We start from the raw sequence: 25,634 nt of genomic DNA, 5'->3' as shown, positions 1-25,634 counted from the left end.
CTTTTGTGTGGAAACAAAAAAAGCCTTTAATCTTTCCCAGCATCAGGGTCTTTACCTCTGAATGATGAAAGCCATTTAAATAGCTTGAGTGAACCCTGGACTTTTAGCCCACACTCACTCCCACAGCTGGGCATCTTGTTTGGTATACGAAATTCCCAACTGTGCATGGAAGCCCTCATAACTGCTCTGGATGGTTCAGTGAAACATCAGCAATGAATCAGGCATGACTGATTTTATTAAACTGGGACCCTTGTTGTAGAGCAGTGGGAAGCACAGACTCATCTTCACAACATGCACTGGCAGCAGAAGACTGCTTTCCAGAGGAAAGGGGGGTAGATGCTGAGCAGACCAAAACTATATATATATATATATATATACCATTGGTTTTTTTGTTTGTTTTGGTAAATATACATTCTTTTTATGTTGAACAATTAATGGCTTTTTAAAATCCCCAGGCCATATAACTGAAAGTTTTATATGTCCTGCTGTTGTCTGCAGCCTTACCACTAAAACCTTTCCATTAATGTATACATTGCTCTTTTAGTCTTGGTCTATTTGATCACAGGGTTTCCCAAATGTATTTGACAACCTTCTGACTCTTTTAGCAGAAAAATGCTTTGATTTTCTAAAAAATATATATATTTTTTATACACTGGTAGACACTAACTTCCTTAAGTAACAAAGAAAACAAATTGAAGTTTAGCTTCTAAGTATGTCATGCCCAAGATGGCCATGCTGGTTGGAAACATGACTCAGTTCAGTTCAGTTCAGTTGCGTCCAACTCTTCGTGACCCCATGGACTGCAGCATGCCAGGCCTCCCTATCCATCACCAACTTCTAGAGCTTGTTCAAACTCATGTCCATTGGGTTGGTGATGCCATCCAACCATATCATTCTCTGTTGTCCCCTTCTCCTCCAGCTTTTAATCTTTCCCAGCATCAGGGTCTTTTCCAGTGAGTCAGTTCTTTGCATTAGGTGGCCAAAGTATTGGAGTTTCAGCTTCAACATCAGTCCTTCCAATGAATATTCAGGACTGATCTCCTTTAGGATGGACTAGTTGGGTCTCCTTGCAGTCCAAGGGACTCTGAAGAGTCTTCTTCAACACCACAGTTCAAAAGCATCAATTCTTCAGTGCTCAGCTTTCTTTATAATCCAACTCTCACATCCATACATGACAACTGGAAAAACCATAGCTTTGACTAGACGGACCTTTGTTGGCAAAGTAATGTCTCTGCTTTTTAATATGCTGTCTGGGTTGGTTATAACCTTCCTTCCAAGGAGTAAGCGTCTTTTAATTTCATGGCTGCAGTCACCATGTGCAGTGATTTTGGAGCCCAAAAAGATAAAGTCTGTCACTGTTTCCATTGTTTCCCCATCTATCTGCCATGGAGTGATGAGACCAGATCCATGATCTTAGTTTTCTGAATGTTGACTAGTATCATTTAGTTATTCCAAAGGAACCATCTGGAAACACTAGAGTTCTCTCAAGGGCAAAATTGGAGAATGAGTTTGAGGGCAAAGGGAAGGTAGGATAAGAGACTAAATACTGGAACATTTGAGACAGGGACCCACAAAGTCCAGTGTTGTCTGTCTAATTGGGATCATTCACCCAATCAGGCTTTTGGGAGACTTTGAGAAATGCTGTCCAACAGTGCTCCACCTTAATGAAGTTGGGAGAATCAAGGCAAGGGTGTTGCTCCTGAACTGGCAGGGAAGACGTCTTCCAGGGGCAATAAATTGGAGCGGGGAAGGGATTTTTCAATCCTGTTGTAACTCCAGCAGACCAGCAGACATGTATCTAGGGAGCTATTTCATAGACCGCATGCAGGCTAACAAGGCTGCTGTTGAATTGAAGAGATGTCCTTCTTTATCTTGTACCTTTTATGTGAGATGGACACTTGTTAGGTTTCCTGATGGTTCCCTAATTCTAACTCCTGTGGGAGTTTTATAATGGCCAACCTACTTTTACCTCTCTGCCAGAATGAAGGGAGTCTGGGAGCCTCAGTGTTGGTCTCATAGCCATACGTCAGTTCCATAGCTTTTCACTCCATTTTCCACAAAGACTTCAGTTTTAGGAAGAAAAAACTAGAGGCCTCTGAACTGTTTGTCATTTGTTTAAGATGCCTTCGGTAGGTTCCAGCAGACTCTAATGTTGCCAAAATTACCTCCAACGCGTGTCAGCAGATTTTCAAGGCCATTTGAGAAGCTGAAGTTCTTTCTCCAGTTTCTTCCAGCACCTATTTCCCAAATTCCCACTGCCCATTGCTACTTGGTTTCTTTAATGTCAGGGCTTTGGCCTTCTCTTACAGATGACACAGCTGATTCTGAAACACATGGAATCAAGGTAAGTTCTTTCCTTGAAAAGGCTTGGAGCAGCCTGTGCTGCCTGGCCTGGCAGTCAGCTGAGCTGGGGATCAGGGGGACAAGGTTCATCTGCTGCTGCTTTAACAAATGATAAAACTGTGGTGAAAGTTCATGGAGATTGTGGTTGAAAGCCTAACATTCTGGACCAGGCCAGCTTTGCCAACAGATAAGCATATTTGAAGGTCAAATGTAGCATATACTGGAGGGAGGAAGAAAACAGCAATTCCAGCAGACCTTGTATTAAAAAAAAACTAACTCACAATGAGCTTAAAAGAAACTTCAGAAGTTGGCCTGAGACCATTTCTTTGTTATTATGTATTTCAACTCTTGTCAGAATGAATACTCCAACATAGGGGTAAAAATCACTATCCCATCAGTGTCTCTATTTATTCCACATTTTAAATCACCCTAGTACAATGCCCGGGAGAAGGCAATGGCACCCTACTCCAGTACTCTTGCCTGGAAAATCCCACGGATGGAGGAGCCTGGTAGGCTGCAGTCCATGGGGTTGCTAAGAGTCAGACACGACTGAGCGACTTCACTTTCACTTTTCACTTTCATGCATTGGAGAAGGAAATGGCAACCCACTCCAGTGTTCTTGCCTGGAGAATCCCAGGGACGGGGGAGCCTGGTGGGCTGCCGTCTATGGGGTCACACAGAGTCGGACACGACTGAAGCGACTTAGCAGCAGCAGCGGCAGTACAACACCCATTTGGGAACTGGTTTTGCTCAGGTGGTATTCATTAAAGCAAATGGTTGATAGTTTTATCTTCCCTAGAGAAAGAAGGGGCTTGGCCCTGGTATTCAAATGTGAAGCTTCTTGGTTTTTCTGGATTGAATCCATCTATTAGGGAAGGGTTAAAGATACTGAACTTCCAAAGGGTAAGAACCTCAGAGACTTGTGTAGGAATGCCTGTGTAAGCTGATGATGGACTGTCAAATTCCACCCAGGGACAGGATTCTACATATGACATCTTTCCTGTTGTGGGTCATTTTTATGAGTCAGAAGGGACTTTGAGCTCATGTGGTCACACTTGAGAGAGAAGCCTCTCTTCCCCCTTGAGTCTTGTCTGAGCTGAGTTCTCTGCATTTTCATGGGGGATCTTTGCTGGAGCTGAGCCCCTGTTTCCTGTCACCAGCCCTTGAGGTCAACTGGCTACCAACTGACATCACTGTGTGGTAGTATTGTTCATGATGGAGGTGAAGTTGGACTCCGTTCTTGGAAGCAAAATGCTTAGCACACACACAGAAACCTAGAGAGGATGGAAGTTTCCTAGTGTTCACATGAGTCCCTTTGTTTTCTCCCTTCTCAAGGTGTAATCAAGTATCAAAGTAACTGAAACTTTGTTTCATTGCCTGTTAGGCAGAAAGGTCTCATCTTGAACATATCTTCTGGGGTGGCCCTCTTTCCCTGGCCTCTGTACTCCACGTATTCAGCTTCCAAGGTGAGTGACAGATGTAGTCCACGTCTCCTTCTCCTTCTTCCCCTTGCTTTTCCCATTTAGCACTTTCCTTCAGATCATCTGGCAAGCTGATAGGCAGATTTGCCTAGAGGAACTCTTCTAGGTACGGGGAGCTAGTCCACCAGTGTCTGGGTGCAAATTTGAAAAAGATGTGCCCCTGGGCTGATGAAGCCTTGCGGTAGCACAGCCAGGCCGTGCAGCCCCCTTTCACTTCCTAGCCTGGGAGCCGGTGCACTCTTCCTGCCAGCAAGTAACATTGTATTGACAGTTTCTTTCCATCCCAGAGACCTCCATGGGTTATGGCATCTACGTGCAGTGGCCCTAAGTAGGTATTTATTACAAAATGTGTGTTTCTGCTTTTTGAGGAAACGCTTCCCAGACCAGGAAATGAAGTTCTAACTAACTCCCATCAAGGCGAGCTCCCTTGGTATCCTTTGAAATCTGAGCAAGTTGGCTCTGACAGAGAATCAAGTCCTTAGGTGTTTCTCCTTCTTGTTCCAGGCTTTTGTGTGCACATTTTCCAAGGCACTACAAGCAGAATATAAGGAGAAGGGAATCATCATCCAGGTGAGGTCAACAGTTCTGAGTCCTTGGGAATGGAAACTCTGGACCCCATGGAGCCAGGGCCACTCCTTCCAGCAGGATGGGCTGAGCATGTGTGACTGGAAGAGAGGGTCTGTATGACACCACATGGGTTCCTGTGATCCTTGAGGTGGCAGCGGGGCCACCATGGTTCTATCTGTTGCTGCCCTCATCTGTGCCCTGAGTGCCGGAGAAGGAAATGGGGTGGGGTGAGTGAGTGCTCAGAAACGCTTGCTGCCTGATGCTGCCATCAGGACAGAAATTAGGATCTTGTCTAACCATCCTTTACTGTCTGACCTAGATCTAGAAGATAGGCTCATGTGGGAGGAACTATGTGTGGGGAACAAGCAAAAGAAAACCGGGTACTTGGTCTATGTTGGAAGAGGGGAGAGAGTGCTGTGTTTGGTTGCTGTTCATCTGTGATGGGCCACAGAGATTCCCACACTCTGGTTCTTGAGCAGTTGGGGAAGAGGTGCTCTGCTTTCTCTTTCTCCTTGTTTGAACTGTAAACAGAGTTGTATCATCACTGCGGTCTTTAGACTGAACAATATGCCATGTGCTTTCTTTGGCAACACAGTTAACTCTCAAGTGGTTTCTGGAACCTGGAATAAACAGTTTAGAGAGGTTTTTTTTTTTTTTGTTAATTGTTTGTGGAGAAGTTTGATGACATACTATTATATATGAATAGGGCTTCCCATGCAGCTCAGTCAGTAAAGAATCTGCCTGCGATGCAGGAGACCTGAGTTCAATTCCTGGGTCGGGAAGATCCCCTGGAGAAGGAAGTGGCAACCCACTCCATATTCTTGCCTGGAGAATCCCATGGACAGAGGAGCCTGGCGGGCTACAGTCCATGGGGTCACAAGAGTCAGATACCACTTAGCAACTAATCCACCACCATTATATATGAAAAAGTCACACTCATAGTTTTATTTTTAAAATTAGTGCTCTACATACCGATTTTCAATTAAAACACTCAGGTGGCCATTCCTATGAATTAACCAGCTATAGGATGAAGCTTATTTAATAGGCAGGTGTGAGTTAATAGTAGGAACTGTGTAAATAAAAGCATCTTCCCAGTTATAGTGAGTACAATCCCATTCTTAGCCTTGCTGAACTGAAGTCTTACTTATCAAAGAGTTTTCCCTTCTATCCATTCTCCAGCTCCTAGCTGAGGACAGATTCCTTTTGCAACATTGTTATTCTGCGTAAGCTAATTTTGCTGCAGTAAAAAATAATTCCTAAAATTTCATTAATTTAAAACCACAAAGATATATTTCTGATTCATGCTACATATTCACCGTGAACCGTGAGAGGGGATTAGTTCCTTGTACTGACACGGGTGCCTAGGCGGATGGAGCAGCCTCCATCTTGAATATTGTCAGTTGGCATGTCAAATAAAAAGTGGTACAAGTTCAAAAGAACTTCCTTTGATAATTAAGGGCTCTGGGTCGGACAGGCCACCTGTCACTTTTACTCATACCCATTGGTTGGATCTGATTACACAGTCCCACCCAACTATAGGGACCCAGGAAGTGCAAGTCTATCATGTGTTTGGAAGAAAGAAGAACTAGAAATACTTGGTGAGCAGTGCTAATGATTACCAGAGCCACTGGCTTCCTAGCCATGTGACAGTCTCAGCATCATCTTGAGCTTGATAGCTGTGGGCCAGAGATACTGTAGCTGTTGAGTCAGTGGGTTTTGTGGAGCAGAAGATATGGGGGAGGTGGGGTAGAGGAAGGGAGCTCCTTCTCTCATGCAGAAGCCTTGGAGCTGCTACAAGTCCTGGAAAAGACTCTGTGATGTTTTGAAAACTAACTGGTCTCTCCAAACACACAAGTAATTGGTACTCAATGAATATTTGTAAAATTCCTGAGGAAGTGTGCACTGTACACTTGGGTTTGATTTTCAAATCCCAGTGCTGCCGTTTAACCTCTGAGTGATTTTGAACAGCCTGCTTAAACTCTCTGGGTTTGTCTCCCCATCTGTAAAAAGGGGTTAAGCTGTTTACTTCTCTGGGTTACTGTGAAGATGTAGTGAATAAGTAATTATGCAAATTTTTACCAATGTTTATTGAGCCCTTGTTTTGTACAGAAAGGTGTTTTGTCAACCAAAACTCACTGTGGGAATAGAAACACTTTTATTATTTCCCTATCTGAAAACTGAGTTTGAAAATGCATACTTCTTATATTTCTCTAACAGTACACTTAGAGATCTTTGGAAGAAAAGTATTATACAAATGAATAACTGTGTCAATTTCCGTGAGAACAAATTGAATTGAATTGACTGACACACACTGGATTCAACTGCGAAACAATGTAATTTCAAGTGTGATTAGAAAAAAAAGTGATGGGACAAAAATTTCAAAAGTAATGTGAAGAAAAAGAAAACAAGATTTTTTTACCTAAAGATGCCAAGGTCTCTATGTCAGGGAATAAAGTAAGAAACCCCATCATGAAACCTCACGCCAGGCCACATGTGGTGAGACCACCGGTGGAAGCATGGTGAGGTTTTCAGAGTCCAGTGTGCAGTTGTTTTTTTTTTTTTTCTTACCAGAATAGGAAAGATTATGAGTTATGTGCCGTTCCTGGCTCCTAACCAAAGTGTGAAAGTGGGAATCTAAAGTATTTGAAAGTGCTCTAACTTTGGTCATGTGTGTTAGAAATAAACTTCTGTGATATCTCTGCCAGATGAAACATAGAACATCCAGTTAAATTTGAATTTCAGATAACAGATAATATTTTGAGAATAAGTATATCCCATCAATACTTGATATATAATTAAACTAAACATTTTCCCATTGTTTGTCTAAACTTCAAGTATAACTGGATGTCCTGCATTTTCACTTTCCAAGTGGGGAAACTGGTTTCTAAGAGCTCATGTTCTCACTCAAACTGTGTGTACTTGAACCACCTGAGGTAGTGTGACTAAGGCCTCATCCGGAGTTGGTTGCTAAATTAAGCCAGAAATCAACCTTTCTGATCCCAGCTCTGTGCTGGTTCTACACCTTTAACTATTCTATGATCATATATTGTCCTGAGACTTTTTAAGGGAAGAACAGAGTTCGAACATGAAGGGATGGTAACATGGGTGTTAATTTCTCAGGGCTGGGCGGACTGCTCCTGTGTCATGGTTTTCATTTCCCATTGTAGGTGTTGACCCCATATGCTATTTCAACTCCGATGACAAAGTATCTAAGTACCAACATGATAACCAAGACTGCTGACGAGTTTGTTAAAGAATCACTGAATTATGTCACGATTGGAGATGAAACCTGTGGCTGCCTCACCCATGAAATCTTGGTAATTGATAACTTCTCCTTTCTTGAAGCAGGGGAGGACAGGCATGCAGGTGGCCCCAGCAGGGATTGGTCAGCCTTTCCTTGCTGTCGGAGCTTTCAGTAGTTCTCTGTCACACAAGGGTAGTGATGCCAGAGGTATGCTGCTGAGGGTAATCTAGCCCATGAAAAGGCATATTTAGCAAGGGCAAGGAGAAGCTGGAGGGCTGGATGTCCAGCTATAGATGACTCCGAAGTTGGCATATCTCATCCTTGGGTGCCTCACGTCTCCCCTCAGAAAGTAAAGTGATTCCCAGAGCTTTGTGAGGGTCAGACCAAAACACAAGGTGCTTCTCCACTGTAGGGGCTGACTATGTTCTTGGCCTTCTGTGCCAGTAAATGTTTAACTTTCCAGGGGAAAAAAAAACCAAAAACACCTTGAAAGTGAAAGAAAGTGAAAGTGAAGTCGCTCAGTCGTGTCCAACTCTTTGCAACCCCGTGGACTGTAGCCTATCAGGCTCCTCCATTCATGGGATTTTCCAGGCAAGAGTGCTGGAGTGGATTGCCATTTGGTAGCATTTACTGATTGATTACCATGATTGATGTGAAGCTACCACTGTGTTGTCACTGCACATGAACTCAGGAGGAAGCTCACAATTGGCTCTCATGAGCAAGTACAAGACGGTTCCTGTATGCTATGGACTCTATCAAATGTGGAAATAAAGTCTGAAGTATGTGGCATGAGGAGTTCTGGCCATCCCTGGACTGTTTTTAGAAAAACAAACAAACAAACAAACATGAAACAAAGGTAGAGGAGTTGCATACTAATACTGAAAACAAACAGACAGTGCCAGGATAGTTCTGTTTCCAGCATCACCAAAGAATTTTAGCCAGATATTTACTTTTCCTTCATATATCGACTTTCTCCTCTACCTCATATGCTTTTCTACTATGGGAATTCAGTTCAGTTCAGTCGCTCAGTTGTGTCCGACTCTTTGTGACTCCATGGACTGCAGCACTCCAGGCCTCCCTGTCCATCACCAACTCCTGGAGCCTGCTCAGACTCATGTCCATCAAGTCGGTGATGCCATCCAAGCACGTCATCTTCTGTCATTCCTTCTCCTCCTGCTGTGGGAATTATCTCTTTCTTTCTGTCTCTGATGCTAGAGGGATTCATAGAGCAGTGCACTGAATCCTCCCAAAGCATTCGGCTATCTCCTGAGCCTCAGTACTGAGGCTGTGGCAAGAGGTATTAAATGTCTTAGCTGATTACTTGCTACTTTTACTGTAGAATGTCAACAACGTGTAGAATCACCGTTTGAACTCACATTGCAAAGTAGACAACCAGAAAGAATATAAGATCTTTATTGCCAATTGCTGATCTGGTTTTTCTTCAGACCACTGCTTTCTGCATGGCACGAAAGCAAATTAGTGGAATGTCTAATGAATTTTAACTTAGTTTGATCTGATAATCTAAACTGTGCATTTAGGAAATATGCCGCCCATTATTTAGAGAAAAATGTTCAGTCTTGCTGGAGTGTCCCTTCTTCCTGCCTCTCTAAGGTAACAGTGGGGAAAGAGTACTTATGAGCTCCTACTGGTCCTTAAGTGTATGTGGCCGGTGTCCCCTCATCTACCTGATGATCGCTCACCTTGCTGGTTTATGTCTGTGGGGGTGAGGGGGTGACTCTTTCTGTCCTTTGGGCTAGCTACTGATGGCTGCAGATCCCTGAATCTCTGCTACCTCCTTCATCCCGTCAGAGGCCAGCTGTCCATCTGCAGCTTTGGTTAACAGAGGCTCTCTGGCTCTCTACTCTGCATCAGCACCAATGTGAACTGAGAGGTGCTGGAAAATCAAATCTCAGCACCTACCTTGCCAAGCTGAGATAATGGTCTGTGGCTGCACTCCAGAAGAGTGGAGACAATAAACCCTCCTTGGCCACCCTTACTTACTTATCACACTTCCCTATCATTCACCCCAGGCCCCCAGCCCTCCAGCCTAAGCCCAGAGGACAAACATATCAGAGAACACACATCTGGCTATGTCTGGCTCTTTCTGTCTTCTACTTCCCACCATCTCCAGGGCTTTTTGCATGCTTTCCCACTGTCACATCCTGTCCATCTCAGAGGGATTTAGCTAGCTCCAGTGGGTAAGACATCCTCTCCGTCCCCTAGGAGAACTCTGTACTTGCAGTCATCCAGGATATTGATATTTTAAATGGAATTCATTAGCATTTAGAAAATGTTTTCTTGAGACAATAGCATGGCTTGCAAGACTATTGTCTTGCTACATACTGTAATACAATTCTAGATGTCAAAAGTTGAATTTTTAAAAAAATTTCTCTTTGATTTCTTATGTAACAAATTCTGATCTCTACTGGCAAACAGATGCCAAAAACAAGAAAAAAGTCTGTGCTTGGTGAAGCAAAAGAGAAAACAAGGAAAACACGTAAATCATTAAAACCCTTAAAACCAATTTTGAATATGCCAGGGTGTAGAAAGATCATTGAATCTAAAATTATGGGTAATCAAATAAAATCAACCAGCAGACAAGCAAGTCTTCCACTTCAGAGAGGTGAGGTCAACACAGGATGCTGTTCTACCCCCAAGGAGTTTTGGGGCAACAACTGAGGTGGGACTGGAGCCTCTGCCTAAGAATCCATGTGGAACTTGGGGCTTCAGAGTTACCTCATTTAATTCTCCTAAACATCTTGTGAGACAGGACATTGGCTCCCCTTTTACAGCTGAGGAAACCAAAGCTCAGAGCTGGATCAGATCAAATGAAGCTCAGATGGATCCAATGGCCTAAGAGCACCTGGCTTGTAATGGTAAAGCAAGGTTTTAAGCCCACTTTTCCCTGATGCCAAACATTTCCTGTCCCTTTTACATGGTGCCTCCAGGTTGGGAGAAGGTAGATAAAGATGGGGATGGGAGAGGGGACTTTTTAGAACATTTTCTTGGAGCCTGAGATTTCCACTTATTTTATCTATGGCTGACTTCAGCAATCCAGAACATTTAGTTCAAGACAAGGCTAACGATGTATATCTATGGATGATTCATGTATGACAGAAACCAACACAATGTCATAAATCAGTTATCCTCTGATTAAAAATAAATAAATTAATTTTAAAAAGCCAAGTTAATGGTTTTGTTGTGAAATTAAAAAGTTCTGGCTGGGATAAAAATGAAGTTTTTTGAAGAAGTTGCGTTGATTCATAGAATTGGCCAGTGAAAGAAGAGTTCTACTTTGGTTCAACAACAGAAGTTCAACTAGAGGAAAACTTGAACCTTGTGGGGAGTATCGTGATTTCTTCAGGCAGCTTGAGCCTTGTGATTTTTGCACTCCTCTGAGGTATCCCAAAGCAGGAAACTAAAAATGGTTTCTGGGATGTTTCGTAGGTCAATTGAGGAATGTTGGATTAACAGGATGACTCTGTGGATGAAATAATTGCTTTTACCTAGACCTTTACATTTATAGGACACAAATGTAATTTGAGGTCAAGAGTCTTCCAAGGCCTGCGCCTCTTGCCTCATATGTATGTAAATAGGCATCTGTGTCTCAACTTGCGGCTTCCCCCCTTTTTCAAAGTAAACACTCCACGATAATAACTTACGCCTTGCTATGCCTGATTCTTGGAGAAGGCAATGCACCCCACTCCAGTACTCTTGCCTGGAAAATCCCATGGACGGGGGAGCCTGGTGGGCTGCCGTCTCTGGGGTCGCACAGAGTCGGACACGACTGAAGCGACTTAGCAGCAGCAGCAGCATGACTGATTCTGGAGAAGGAAATGGCAACCCACTCCAGTATTCTTGCCTAGAGAATCCTGTGGACGGAGGAGCCTGGTGGGCTGCTGTGCATAGGGTCCCTTAGAGTTAGACACGACTGAAGCGACTTAGCGTGCATGCATGCATTGGAGAAGGAAATGGCAACCCATTCGAGTATTCTTGTCTTGAGAATCTGGGGGACAGAGGAGCCTGTGGGCTGCCGTCTGTGGGTTCGCACAGAGTCGGACACGATGAAGTGACTTAGCAGCATGACTGATTCATTAACTCTGTAAATGATTTTTTTCTTCCAGTTTTATTGGGGTTTAATTGACCTACAGCATTCTATAGATTTACAGTGTACATCATGATTTGACTTACATGAAAACTTTAGCACAATAAGATTAGTGACCATTCATTATCTCATACAGATACAAAATTAAATAAATTTTTTGTTTAATGAGAACTCTTAGGATTTACTCTCTTAACAACTTTCATGTATATAATACAACATTTATCATGTTGTACATTATATCCCTGGTACTTTCTTATCTTTTAAGTGGAAGTATGTACCTTTCGACTACCTTCATTCACATACCATATCCTCATCGCTGGTAAACTGCAAATCTGATCTCTTTTTCTGTGTGTGTGTTTGTTTTTGAAGAATAATTGACTTACAATTTTATGTTAGTTCTTGTTACACAACATAGTGATTAGATACTTCTATAAATTTTAAAGTTATCCCCGTAAGTCTCTCACTACAGAAAGATATTATATAATTATTGACTGTATTTCCCACACTGTCCATTTCATGCCTGTAACACATTTGTTTTGCAACTATAAGTCTGTGCCTCTTAATCTCCCTCATCTATTTCTCTCCTCCCACCAACCTCACTTCTGGGAACCACGTGTTTGTTCTTTGGGTCTATGTTTCTGTTTTGTTATGTTTGTATATTCATTTCATTTTTTAGATTCCACATATTAAAGAAATCATAGAGTATTTGTCTTCCTATCTGCCTTATTTTACTTAGCATAATACCCTTTAGGTACACCTATGTTGTCACAAATAGTAAAATTTTATTACTTTTATGGCTGAGTAAATTATATATAATATATAAATTATTACACACACTAATTATTAATATATAAATTATTGCATCATATATATTATATATATATATATCACATCTTCTTTATCCATACATCTACGAATGGGCACTTAGGTTGCTACCATATTTTGGCTACTATAAATGATACTGCAATGAACATAAAGGTGCATGTATTTTTCAAATTAGTGTTTTCATTTTCTTCGGATAAATATCCAAGAATGAAATGGCTGGATGCTCTGCTGCTGCTGCTGCTGCTGCTGCTAAGTCGCTTCAGTCGTGTTCGACTCTGTGCGACCCCATAGATGGCAGCCCACCAGGGTCCGCTGTCCCTGGTATTCTCCAGGCAAGAACACTGGAGTGGGTTGCCATTTCCTTCTCCAATGCATGAATGTGAAAAGTGAAAGTGAAGTCGCTCAGTCGTGTCCGACTCTTAGTGACCCCATGGACTGCAGCCCACCAGGCTCCTCCGTCCATGGGATCTTCCAGGCAAGAGTACTGGAGTGGGTTGCCATTGCTTTCTCCAGTAGCCTATTGTTAATATTTTAAGAACTCTTCATACTGTCTTCTATAATATCTGAGGGTTCCCATTTCTCATATCTTCGTCAGTACTTGTTATTTGTTGTCTTTTTGACAATAGTCATTCGGACAGGTGTGAAGTTGTATCTTATTGTGATTTTGATTTGCATTTCTCTGATAATCGGTGATGTTGAGCATCTTTTCATGTGCTTACTGGATATCTATATGTCTTCTTTGGGAAAATGTCTATTCAAATCCTCTGCCCATTTTTTCTTTTTTAATTAATTTTAAATTGGAGTATAGTTGATTTGCAATGTTGTGTTAGTTTCTTCTGTACAACAAAGTAAGTCAGTTATACATACATATATCCACTCTTTTTTAGATTCTTTTCCCATATAGGTCATTACAGAGTATTGAATAGAATTCCCCGTGCTACTCAGTAGGTTCTTATTAGTCATATATTCTATACATAGTAGTGTATATATGTCAATCTCAATGTCCCAATTTATCCTTACCCCTGCCCCTGCTTTCTCCACTGGTAACCACAAATTTGTTTTCTACATCATCTGTGACTCAACTTCTATTCTGTAAATAGGTTCATCTGTACCATTTCTTTGGAGTCCACATACAAGTGATATTATATAGTATTTATCTTTCTCTAACTTCACTCAGTATGATAATCTCTAGGTCCATCCATATCACTGCAAATGGCATTATTTCATTCTTTTTTTATGGCCAAGTAACACCCCATTGTATATATGCACCACATCTTCTTTATCCATTCCTCTGTTGATGAATGTTTAGGTTGCTTCCATGTTCTGGCTTCTGCCCATTTTTTAAAAATAATATTTATCTATCTGTAGTTGATTGATTGGTTTACAGTATTGGTTTGATTTCTGTCATACATCAACATGAATTAACCATAGGTGTACATATGTCCCCTCCCTCTTGAATCTCCCTCACACAAGTTGGTTGTTTTTTTTTTATGCTGAGTTTTATGTGATCTTTGTGTACTTTGGACAAATCTTTTGCAAATGTTTTCTCCCATTCAGTAGGTGACCTTTTTGTTTTGTTGATAGTTTCCTTAGCTGTGCAAAAGCTTTTTAGTTTGATATAGTTTCTTTTGTTTCTTTTTGTTTTTGTTTCCTTACCTGAGGAGATATATGCAAAGATATTATTAAGACTGATGTCAAAGAGCATATTGCCTATATTTTCTCCTAGAAATTTTATAGTTTCAGGTCTTATATTTAAGTCTTTAATCCACATTGAATTTAATTTTGTGCATGGTGGGAGAAAATAGTCCAGTATGATTCTTTTGCATGTAGCTGTCCAGTTTTCCCAATCCCTTTTATTGAAGAGGGTGTCTTTCTACTCTTGTATATTATTGTCTCCTTTGTTATAGATTTATTGCCCATGTAAATGTCAGTTCAATTCTCAGTTCTCTATTCTGTTCCACTGATCTGTCTGTTTCTGTGACAGTACCATACCATTTTGATTACAGTAGTATAGTTTGTATAGTATAGCTTGAAATTAGGTAGCATGATACATAACTTTGTTCTTTTTCGAAGTTGTTTTGCCTATTCCTTTGCATCTTTTGTGTTTCTATGAAAATTTTAGAATTATTTGTTCTACTTCTTTGAAAAAATGTCATTGGCATTTTTATAGGGATTGAGTTAAATCTGTAGATTACCTTGGGTAGTGTGGTCATTTTAACAATATTAATTCTTCCAATTCATGAACATGTTGTATCTTTCCACCTTTGTGTCATCTTCAGTTTCTTTCATCAGTGACCTATAGTTTTCTGAGTACAAGTCTTTTAACTCCTTAGGTAAAAAGGTCTTTTTTTTTTTTATGTAATGGTAAATGAGATTGTTTTCCTAATTTATCTTTCTGATAGTTTGTTGCTATTGTATAGAAACACAGCAAGTTTCTGTGTGGTAATTTTGTATCCTGAAACTTTACTGAATTCATTGATGAGTTCTAATGGTTTTCTTGGGTCTCTTTAAAATTTGCTATGTATAGTGTTATGTCATCTACAAACTGATAGTTTTACTTTGCCCTTTTCAACTTGGATTCCTCTTGTCTGATTGCTTTGCTAGGACTTCCACTAATATGTTGAATAAGCGTGATGAGAATGTTCTGACCCTAGAAGGAATGCTTTTTCTCATTTAGTATGTTAGTGGTGGGCTTGCCATATTTGGTCTTTTTTATGTTGAGGAAATTCCCTCCATACCCACTTTGTTGAGAGTTTTGATCATAAATGGATGTTAGATTTTGTCAAAAGCCTTTTCTACATCTATTGAGATAATTATATGATTTTTATTCTTGAATTTGTTAATATGGTGTATCACATTGATTGATTTGGGAATATTGAACAACCCTAGCATCCCTGACATAAATCTCACTTGATTATGGTGTATAATCTTTCTAATTATTGTTGAATTTACTAACATTTTGTTGAGACTTTTTGTATCTATATTCATCAGTTGTATTAGCCTGTAATTTTCTTTTTTGGTGTGTGATATCTTTGTCTGGTTTTGGTATCATAGAATGAGTTTATATATATATACATATACGTACATATATATGTATATATATACATACATATATATGTGTGTGTATATATATATACACATTTACATATATATATTCTTTTTCAGTCTTTTCTATTATGGTTTATCACAAGATATAGGATCTTGTTATTTATCTACTTTATATATAGTAGTTTGTATCTGCTAATCCCAAACTCCTAATTTACCTCCCTCCCCCCTGCTATCCATTTTGGTAGCTATAAATTTGTTTTCTATATCTGTGAGTCTATTTTTATTTTTTAATAAGTCCATTTGTTTATTGTTTTTTAAGATTCCACATGTAAGTGATATCATATGATATTTATCTTTGTCTGACTTACTTCACTTATTATGATAATCTCTAGGTCCATCCATGTTGCTTCAAATGAAATCATTTCATATATATATATATATATATATATACATCCTCCTTATTCATTCATCTGTCAGTGAATATTTAGGTGGCTTCCATGTCTTAGTTATTATAAATAGTGATGGTATGAATATTAGGGTGCATATATTTTTTCAAATTCAAGTTTCTCCAGATGCCCATGAGTGGAATTGCTGAATCATATGGCAACTCTATTTTTAGTTTTTTAAAGACCATCCATACTTTTTTCCATAGTGGCTGCTCTAATTTACATTCCTATCAGTAGTGTAGGAGGGTTTCCTTTTCTCCAGACCATCTCCAGCATTTATTATTTGTAGACTTTCTAATGATGGCCATTCTGACTCATGTGAGGTGATAATGCATTATAGTTTTGATTTGCATTTCTGTAATAAATAAGATGTTGAGCATCTTTTCGTGTACCCATTGGCCATCTGAACCTTGAATATTCACTGGAAGAACTGATGCTGAAGCTGAAGCTCTAATACTTTGGCCACCTGATGCAAAGAGCTGACTCTTTGGAAAAGACTCTGATTCTGGAAAAGGTTGAAGGCAAAAGGAGAAGGGGGTGGCAGAGGATGAGATGGTTGGATAGCATCACTGACTCAATGGACATGAATCTGAGCAAACTTAGGAAGATAGTGAAAGACAGGGAAGCCTGGAATGCTGCAGTTCATGTGGTCACAAAGAGTCAGACATGACTTAATGACTGAACAGCAACAATGTCTTCTTTGGAGAAATGTCTACTTATGTCTTCTGCCCATTTTTCAGTTGGGTTGTTTGGAGTTTTCTGAATTATAGGAGCAGTTTGTATATTTTGGAAATTAAGCCCTTATTGGTTGCATTGTCTGCAAATATTTTTCGCCAGTTCATAGGTTGTCATTTTGTTTATAGTTTCATTTGCTGTGCAAAAGCTTATAAATTTGATTAGGTCCCATTTGTTTATTTTTGCTTTTATTTTTATTGCCTTGGGAGATATTGGGAGTCTTTTTAATTACTGATTCAGCTTCATTATTGGTAATTGGTCTGTTCATATTTTCTGTTTCTTCTTGGTTTAATCTTGAAAGATTGTACATGTCTAGTGATTTTTCCAATTCTTCTTAGCTGTCCATTTTATAGGCATGTAATTGTTCATAGTAATATTTTATGATCCTTTTTATTTCCGAGATTTTGGTTGTAACTCCATTTCTGATTTTACTGATTTGGATTCTCTTTCTTCTTTTCTTGATGAGTCTGGCTAAAAGTTTATCAATTTTGTTTATGTTTTGAAAAAGCAGATATTATTTTCATTGATTTTTCTATTGTGTTTTAGTCTCTATTTCATTTATTTCTGATTTGATCTTTATTATTTCTTTACTTATACTAAGTTTGGATTTTGGGTGTTGTTTTTTTTTTAGTTCCTTTAGGTGTATGGTTAGATAGTTTATCTGAGATTTTTCATGTTTCCTGAGATAGGCTTGTATTATTAGAGACTTCCCTCTTAGAACTGCTTTTGTTGTGTCCCATGGATTTTACATCATTATTTTTGCTTTCATTTGTCTCCAGGCAGTTTTTAATTTCTTCAGTGATGCACTAGCTGTTTAGTGGCATATCGTTTATGCCGCTAAGCAATGGCCCACATGTTTGTGTTTTTTTCAGTTTTTTTTTTGTTGTTGTTGCTGTTTGATTTCTAGTCTCATGGTGTTATGGTTGGAAAATATGCTTGATGTGACTTCAATCTTCTTAAATTTCCTGAGACTTCTTTTGTGGCCTATCATATAATCTGTTGTGAAGAATGTTCCATGTGCACTTGAGAAGAATGTGTGTTTTGCTGCTTTGGGAAGGAATGTTCTATATATATATATGTATTAAGTTCATCTGTCCTAACGTGTAATTTAAGGCCTGTGTTTCCTTATTGATTTTCTGTCTGGGTAGCCTGTCCGCTGATGGACAAGTGAGTTGTTTAAGTTCCCCCCATTACTGTGCTCCTGTCAGTGTCCCCCTTTAATATTTGCTTTATGTGTTTGTCTGCTCTTATGTAGGTTGCACATCTATTTACAATAGTTATATCCTCTTGAATTGATCCCTTAATTATTATATAATGTCCTACTTTTTCTCTTATTACAGTCTTTGTTTTAAAGTGTATTTTTCTGATATACATACTGTAACCTGACTTTCTTTTTATTTCCATTTGCATGGAATACCTCTTTCCATCCCCTCATTTTCAATCTGTATGTGTCCAAATTAATTACTTAATTTGGTCACAGTGCCACAAGCTTGTGGGACCTTAGTTCTCTGACCAGGAATCAAACCTGGGATCACGGCAGTAAAAGTGCTAAGTCCTCACAACTGGACCACCAGAGCATTACCTGTGTGTGTCTTGAGATATGGAGTGAGCCTCTTGTAGGCAGCATATATACTGGTCTTGTTTTTATATCCATTCCACCACTCTGTGTCTTTTGATTGTAGCATTTAATTCATTTACATTTAAAGTAATTATTGATATGTATGTTCTGCCATTTGAATTGGGTTGTTTTTGTAGTTCCTTTCTAAGTTTTTTCCTTGCTTTCTTTAAATTTGGTGACAATTGTTAATGTTATATTTAGGTTCCTTTTTCTTTTGTGTGTGCATATATCTATTACAGGTTTTTGGTTTGTGGTTACCGTGAGGTTTATATATAGCTATCAAGCCCTGGTGTGCAGCAGTCCATCGTGTCACAAAGAGCTGGACACAACTGGGCGACTGAACAATATATATACATGATTGCTTTAAGTTAATGATTGCTCAAGTTTAAACACATTTTAACAACTCTGCATTTTTACCCCCTGCCCCTCCATATTTCCTTTTTTGACACTATAATTTGTATCTTTTTGTTTTGTTTATACCTTGACTACTTATTGTGGATATAGATGCTTTTACTATTACTTTTTTCTTTTAACTTTCCTCCTAGCTTTATATGTGGTTAATTTACTACCTTTACTGAATCTTTGGCTATACTGATGAGATTTTTTATTTAGTACTTTTTGTATTTCTACTTGTGGTCTTTTCTTTACTGCCTAGGGAACAAGTTCCTTTAATATTTCTTGTAAAGCTGATTTCATGGCGCTGAACTCTTCAAGCTTTTGCTTGTTTGTTAAAAAAAACCCTTGTTCTCATCTTCAAATCTGAATGAAAATCTTGCCAGGTAGAGCATTTTTCTTTGTAGGCTTTTCACTTTCATCCTTTTCAATACACACACCACTCTCCTCTGGCCTGCAGCTTTTCCTCTGATGAAAAGCTAGCTGATAGCCATTTGGGAATTCCCCTCTATGTAACTTGTTGCTCTTCTTTTTCTGCTTTTAATATTCTCTCTTTGTCTTTAATTTTTACTGTTTTTAATACTGTGTCTTGATGTGGTCCTCTTTGTGTTGATCATGGTTGGGATTCTTGTGCTTTCTGGACCTGGATATCTGTTTCCTTTCCCAGATTAGGGAAGTTTTTAGCTGTTATGTCTTCAAATATCTTCTCTTTATGTTTTCTCTTTTAAAAAAAAATTTTTTTTAACTTCTCACTCTGTTCATCTTTCGCCATTCTGCTCCTGAATTCTTTGAGCATCTTTCTGATCGTTACCTTGAACTTTATCAGATAGATTGCTTAACTCCACTTCACTTAATTCTTTTTTCTGGTGTTTTATCTGGTTCTTTCATTTGGAACATATTCCTCTGTTGCCTTATTTTGCCTAGTTTACTGTTTTCATTTCTATGTATCTGGTGTGTTGGTTAAATTTCCCTATCTTGAAGAAGTGGCCTTTTGTAGGAAAGGTCCTGTATATCCTAGAAGTACGCTCTCCTCTGCTCAACAGAGCTATATATTCTAGGAGTGCCTCCATGTGGACTGTGCAAGCTCTTCTTTTCTGGTGGGCTGATTACTGTGGGTGGTCTGATAAGCTTGGCTGGCTTCCAGTTCTGTCTTTTGCAGAGGTTGCTGGCAGGTGGGTCTGGGTTGTTAGGAGCCAGGAGGGAACTCCAGGGGGGTCCTAGGGCTAATGCTGGATCACTGGTGTGTGCAGTCAGACTTCAGGGTGGCTGGTTGCAGAGCTTGGCATCCTGGATCTAGTGTAGGTCTACTAGTGGATGGGGCTGGTTCTTCACATGGCTGGCTGCTGAGTCTGTGGTGTTCCAAAGCTGTAAGCAGGGTCTGATTCCAGGGCAGCTGTGAGTCCCAAGGTGTCTCAGAAGGCTACTGGTGTTAGCCTACTGGTGCGTGAACTGGGTCTTGACATGTTAGGTTGTGGGAATGTTGCATTCTTGAAAATAGTGTCCATCTGCTGGTAGGTGAGACTGAGTTCAGGGGCAAGTGACAGCCCATTGGTGGGCAGAACCAGGTCTTGGGTTCTCTGGCTGAAGGGCCTATGGGTCTTGGAACTGGTGTTTGCCTGCTGGTGTTCAAGACTAGGACCCAGAGTGTCCTGGAGCTAGAGACAGCCCAGTAGTGAGCGGAACTGGATCCCAGGGTCTCTGGCTACAGGCCCTGGGAGTCCTGGAGTTGGTATTGGCTTGCTAATGGACAGGTTTGGTCCTGACAGCTGACCATGGGGCCTGAGGGTCTTGGGGCCAGTGCCAATACACTGGAGGTTGGGGCTGGATCCTGGGGAAGCTAGGTGTTCAGGAAGGTGTCCTAAGACAGCCAGCCTACTGGTGGGTGAAACTGTGTCCCTGACTGGCTAGTTGCTTGGCCTGAGGAGTCCCAGTACTGGTGCTGACAGGCTGGTGGGTGGGACCATGTTCTGACACTAAAAAGCTGGTCGGAGGATTCCAAAATGGTGCTTACCAGCATCAGTGTCCTTGTGGTAGAATGAGCTCTCCAAGTGGCTGCCCAAGGGTCTATGTCTCCAGAGTGAGCTCTAGTTGTCTCCTGCCTTTTGGGGAGGCTCTCTAAGATCAACAAGTGGGTCTGACCCAGGCTTTTTTCAAATTACTGCTTCTGCCCTGGTTCCCAGAGTGTGTGAGATTTGGTGTGCACCCTTTAAAAGTAGGGGTTTCCTGGTGGTTCAGTCAGTAAAGAATCCGCCTGCAATGTGGGAGACCTGGGTTCAATCCCTGGGCTGGGACGATCCCCTGGAGAAAGGCATGGCAACCCATTCCCGTATTCTTGCCTGGAGAAACCCCATGGATAGAGGAGACTGGCAGGCTATAGTCCGTGGCGTCACAAAGAGTCAGACATGACTGAGCGATTAAGCACACAGCACTTTAAAAGTGGAATCTCTATTCCTTAACACCCTCTGGCTTTACTGAAAGTAAGCCTGCTGACCTTCAAAACTAAACATTCTGTGGCCTCGTCTTCCTGACAAAGGACCCTTGGGCTAGGGAGCCCAGTGTGGGGCTCAGACACCTACTCCTTAGGAAAAACCTTCACAGTTGTAATTATCTTCCCATTTGTGGGTCTCCTACCCAAGGGAAAGGGCCTCGACTATACCACATTCCACCACTTTTACTCATCTCTTTGTGCTTTCCTCTTTCTGTCTTTAGTTGTAGGAGATTTTTTCTGCTAGATTTCAGGTCTCTGTCATTAATCGTTGTTCTGTAAATGGCTGTAATTGTGGTGTGCCTGTGAGAGGAGAGGGGCTCAGCATCTTCCTACTCTACCATCTTGGCCAATCTCCTGTTCATTAACTCTCATGCATTCAAGTACACCAGTGTGCCTCAGCACTGTGTCAGGTGATGGAAAGCATTTCTGATTCTTTCCTGGAATCTCATTTTAGTAGAACCTTGGTAGAATAAATATGAAGATACTGGGAGATCAAGGGCCAAGAGAAAGGTGCTCACCAAGAGAAGGAAGATAGGGAGGGTGTTACTATGGACAGAGTTCTCTTAATTTAGAAATATATCACAACTGATCTGACAAGTGACCACTTTGGTTCCTGAGAAAACCTCATTTGCCAAGAAAGTGTCACAAGACATTGAAACTTTAACACCTACTTAAAAGGTTTGGTACTTAACCTCATTCATCAGATATGTATTTTTAAGGATGATGAATATAAACAGATGTTATAGTGCATCCTCCTTGTTCCTCTTCTCTCCCAGACACTCATGTTTTTGTCTATTTAAGGCTGTCATTCTGAGCCTGATCCCAATGTGGGCCTTCTACAGCAGTGTGTTTCAGAAGATGCTCCTGACTCGTTACACGGACTACCTCAAGAAGAATGCCAACATCAGATAGTGCTGGTGAACTCGTGTGCCATCCAGCATTGCTTTCTTCACCAGATTCTGCATTGGCCACAGAGGACCCAGGAACAGACCAGTACCTTTCACCTCCCACCTCCCTGAAATTGGAGGGCCCATGTCACAGATACAGCACATAAAACTCAACTTTTTTTTTGCAATTTTACTCAAGTCTGGGGATCTTTGGGAGAGCTGTGATGTAAAAACATGTGTTGTGCAATGGGGTTTTAATAGTTAGAGAAGGTAAGAGTGTCTGTATGTCATACTGGAAATTTTCTGTATGGGATTATATAATGTGAGAAGAAAGCTTCTGATTCTTTGAATATTGAAAACAATTATACCTAGTAATCTACTTTTATAGCTATATTATAGACTGTCTGAAGTCACCAAACATTATCAAGATTGCAGTAGTTCTTGAGTAGTCACTGGTTCTCAAGCTGGCTTCCTTAGAGACCCAGGAAACTGTCTAGGAGAATAGGTGGGACAATGGCTACTTCAGGACAGTTGCTGGGAACCCCTTGTTTCAACTAATGCTGCACCAGATTTATCTATTTCAATTTTATATGTAAGACTGTTTATAAAAATAAAAACAAAAAATGATACATTGCTAAATAAAAGTAGTTTAAAAAACCATTGTTCTAGTGCAGGAGTTGATATCTACAGAAATGAGATTTTTACAGGTCTCCAGTTCTTGGGGTGCAGGACTGAGGGTTTCAACTGTCAACATATATAGGGTGGCATGTTGGGGAATTACTCATTCAAGTCTTGAGGGAGTTGAGGGAGGATCATGCCAGCTGGTGAGCTGGTATTGTCTGGCTTTAATGAAGGGTGCCCCCCTTAGACATCATCATGCTCCAAGAACTGGCAGTGCTTGGTGGCATCTATCTCTTCTGAGACTATCATTTGCATTTGTGGTGTGAGCAAAGATTATGTGCTGCTTCTCTGGTTATAAAAGGAGTCTTGGAGATTTGGTTGGAATTTATGGCACATTTAGGTGTTTTGGAGAAAAGCAGAGGATAGAACATTTAACACCTTGGTAAACTTAGAAAGTGAACTATAAATCTGCTCTGAGGAAAAGACTGGGAAAGTTTATTCATTTGAAAGTATAGATATCTGCTGGGGACCAGCCCCGGTGGATCCAGGGAATTCGAAGGGGAGACGGCTTCGGCGATCAGGAAACAACAGCTTACTTAAATGTTAATTAAAGATATAAAGAGTGGTTAAATAAGGATAGCTCAGTGAGAAAATTTAGTGGAGGAAAGAGGCTGAATAATTCAGCCAGAAGGTGAGAGAAAGAACGACATGGGGAGACCAAGTTTCAGTGAACAAGGCCTGCACTTTATTTTCCAAAGGAGTTTTTATACCTTAAGTTATGCATAGAGGATAATGGGGGAAGGGGTAGAGTCATACAGTAAGCCAGGCTTTCTTCCTGCAAACTTATCATATGCAAAAGTTTAGGTGATTTGCATCATCTTCTGGCCCAGAGGCCTGTTAACATTTTAAGACCCTTTCTTCAGAAAACTTATTTTTCTCTAAAGGTGATTGGTCAAGCGCCACACTCCAAGCATTAGATAAAGTTGCATTCCTACAGGGCAAAGGTGTGGTGGGCTATAACAAGAAAAAGAATTAACTCAAGGGTTCAGGTTACAAACATTAAAGGTACTACTTACACCAATTATATTAATCAATACACTGCCAGGGACACAGTAGGTAAGGGATATGGAGACTTAGCAGCAAACATTGGCTCAACAAGTGAAAAACCCTTCACCATTACAATTTCTAATCAATCTTTTAACTGCTCAAAGGAATCTGTATTCAGACAGTTTAGAACATCTCATGCCTCTCACAGTTGGGAGGCTCTGAACAATCATATGTGACCGGAAAAACCTATTCAGGCAGGCTAGAGGACTTCCAAAGGAGTTTGTAGGTTGAAACACTGTCACACCCAGGAATTATTAACTGGAGCTGTAAGTTACCTCTTTTTTTCAGAGAGAGGTGGTGGGAGACAGCACCCCATAAAGTCAGAGGTGTAGGTGAGAGCACAAAGCAGAAAGTAGGCAGACTCTGGTTTTGGGGGTAGATGTTTGAGAATTTCCAGGGCGACTCTTGAGGCTCGATCCCGCCTTTGCATATGCTGAGCCTCCTTCCTCATGACCTTTGCCACGGGTGGAGCTCCTGCTCCTGGCAGATATCCACCTGTATTTTCTCAGTTATGGGTAACAGTAATAATTATAAACAGAACATTTTAATGTACTGATTATTAACCTGGGGTCTTTCAATCCTAAGCTCCACCTTTTATACTCTAATCAATGATGATGCTCTGGGAAAGCTTCAAACTTGGGTCTTAAGATGCTCACACCAGCTGGCTTTGTGTTAGATTCTGCCTAGGGGAAGCAAATTTGGAAGAGTGAAAAAGATAGAAGGGGCTAAGGAAACTTCTTCCTGTTTGCACTTCTGTTTCCATCACTCTGTAGAGAAAACAGCTTTAGCCAGATTCAGCATCAACCAAGGGGCAGCCTGTAAGGATGTGAGCACTAGCCCCACAAAGCCCTTTAGGAATCTGAGCCCCTGCAAGGGTCCCCCTCTGAGCATCCAGTTCTCAGAAACATCACCTCTTCCTTTTGGTCCCACCAGCTTTGCAATTACTGATATTTGATTTACTTTGTATCCTCTTTTGGCTCTTTCAGCTTTGGTGTTACCAATTCCCTCTCTTAAATTCTCTGTTTGAAACAGTGTTTTTGTGTTTTGTGACTAGACATAACTGTGACTGAAAATGAATGTCTCTCAGTCCTGTCCGACTGTTTGCCACTCCATGAACTATACATTCCATGGAATTCTCCAGGTCAGAATACTGGAGTGGGTAGCTCAGTTCCCTTCTCCAAGGGATCTTCCCAACCCAGGGATCGAACCCAGGTCTCCCACACTGCAGGCAGATCTTTACCAGTTGAGCCGAGAGGGAAGCCCAAGAATACTAGAGTGGGTAACCTAACCCTTCTCCAGCAGATCTTCCTGACCCAGGAATCGAACTGGGGTCTCCTGCATTGCAGGTGGATTCTTTACCAACTGAGCTATCAGGGAAGCCTGTGACTGGACCTGACCTAATTTGTCACATTGATTATCTTGCTATCTATGAGGCAGGCTGGTTGTGTGGAATCTCTTTTTTATGATGAAGAATAAAATCTCCTTATCAGCCAGTATCCCAAGAGGAAACAGAAGGCATGATTGAGAAATGTGAGGGATTAATTGCAAATGTGTGGGGAGAGTGTTAGATAAGTCACCCGAGCTAGTTATTGAGGGGTGCTTTTACTACCCCAAGGTCTGAAAGGGCTAGGAAAGGAGGAAATGTTAGGAAGATTGGGAAGGAGGGAGGCAGAGAGAAAGGGGCATTGTATAAGAAGCACTGCCTCAGAGGAGCTGTGACCTTCGA

At 40.8% G+C, this 25,634-nt stretch overlaps 1 protein-coding gene across 9 annotated transcripts in view; it reads left to right on the top strand.

The window, feature by feature from the left end:
• The window catches only part of SLC35D2 (solute carrier family 35 member D2), a 131,567-nt gene extending 108,733 nt beyond the window's left edge, over window positions 1–22,834 (top strand). For 5 of the 9 annotated variants that reach the window (XM_045165121.1, XM_045165120.1, XM_045165122.1 and 2 more), the window contains 5 exons: window positions 2,310–2,344; window positions 3,728–3,809; window positions 4,329–4,394; window positions 7,559–7,708; window positions 22,095–22,832. In XM_045165121.1, coding sequence (XP_045021056.1) covers window positions 2,310–2,344; window positions 3,728–3,809; window positions 4,329–4,394; window positions 7,559–7,708; window positions 22,095–22,205 — 444 coding nt within the window. In that variant the 3' untranslated portion in view covers window positions 22,206–22,832. Of the gene's footprint in view, window positions 1–2,309; window positions 2,345–3,727; window positions 3,810–4,328; window positions 4,395–7,558; window positions 7,709–22,094 lie in introns of all 9 variants that reach the window. The other 4 variants (XM_045165124.1, XM_045165127.1, XM_045165118.1 and 1 more) reach the window with 3 other exon arrangements.
• The last annotated feature ends 2,800 nt before the right edge of the window (window positions 22,835–25,634 follow it).

This window comes from Bubalus bubalis, chromosome 3 (genome assembly GCF_019923935.1).
Source record: "Bubalus bubalis isolate 160015118507 breed Murrah chromosome 3, NDDB_SH_1, whole genome shotgun sequence".
Classification (NCBI taxonomy): domain Eukaryota; kingdom Metazoa; phylum Chordata; class Mammalia; order Artiodactyla; family Bovidae; genus Bubalus; species Bubalus bubalis.
This window is presented reverse-complemented; position numbering and strand designations above follow the sequence as displayed.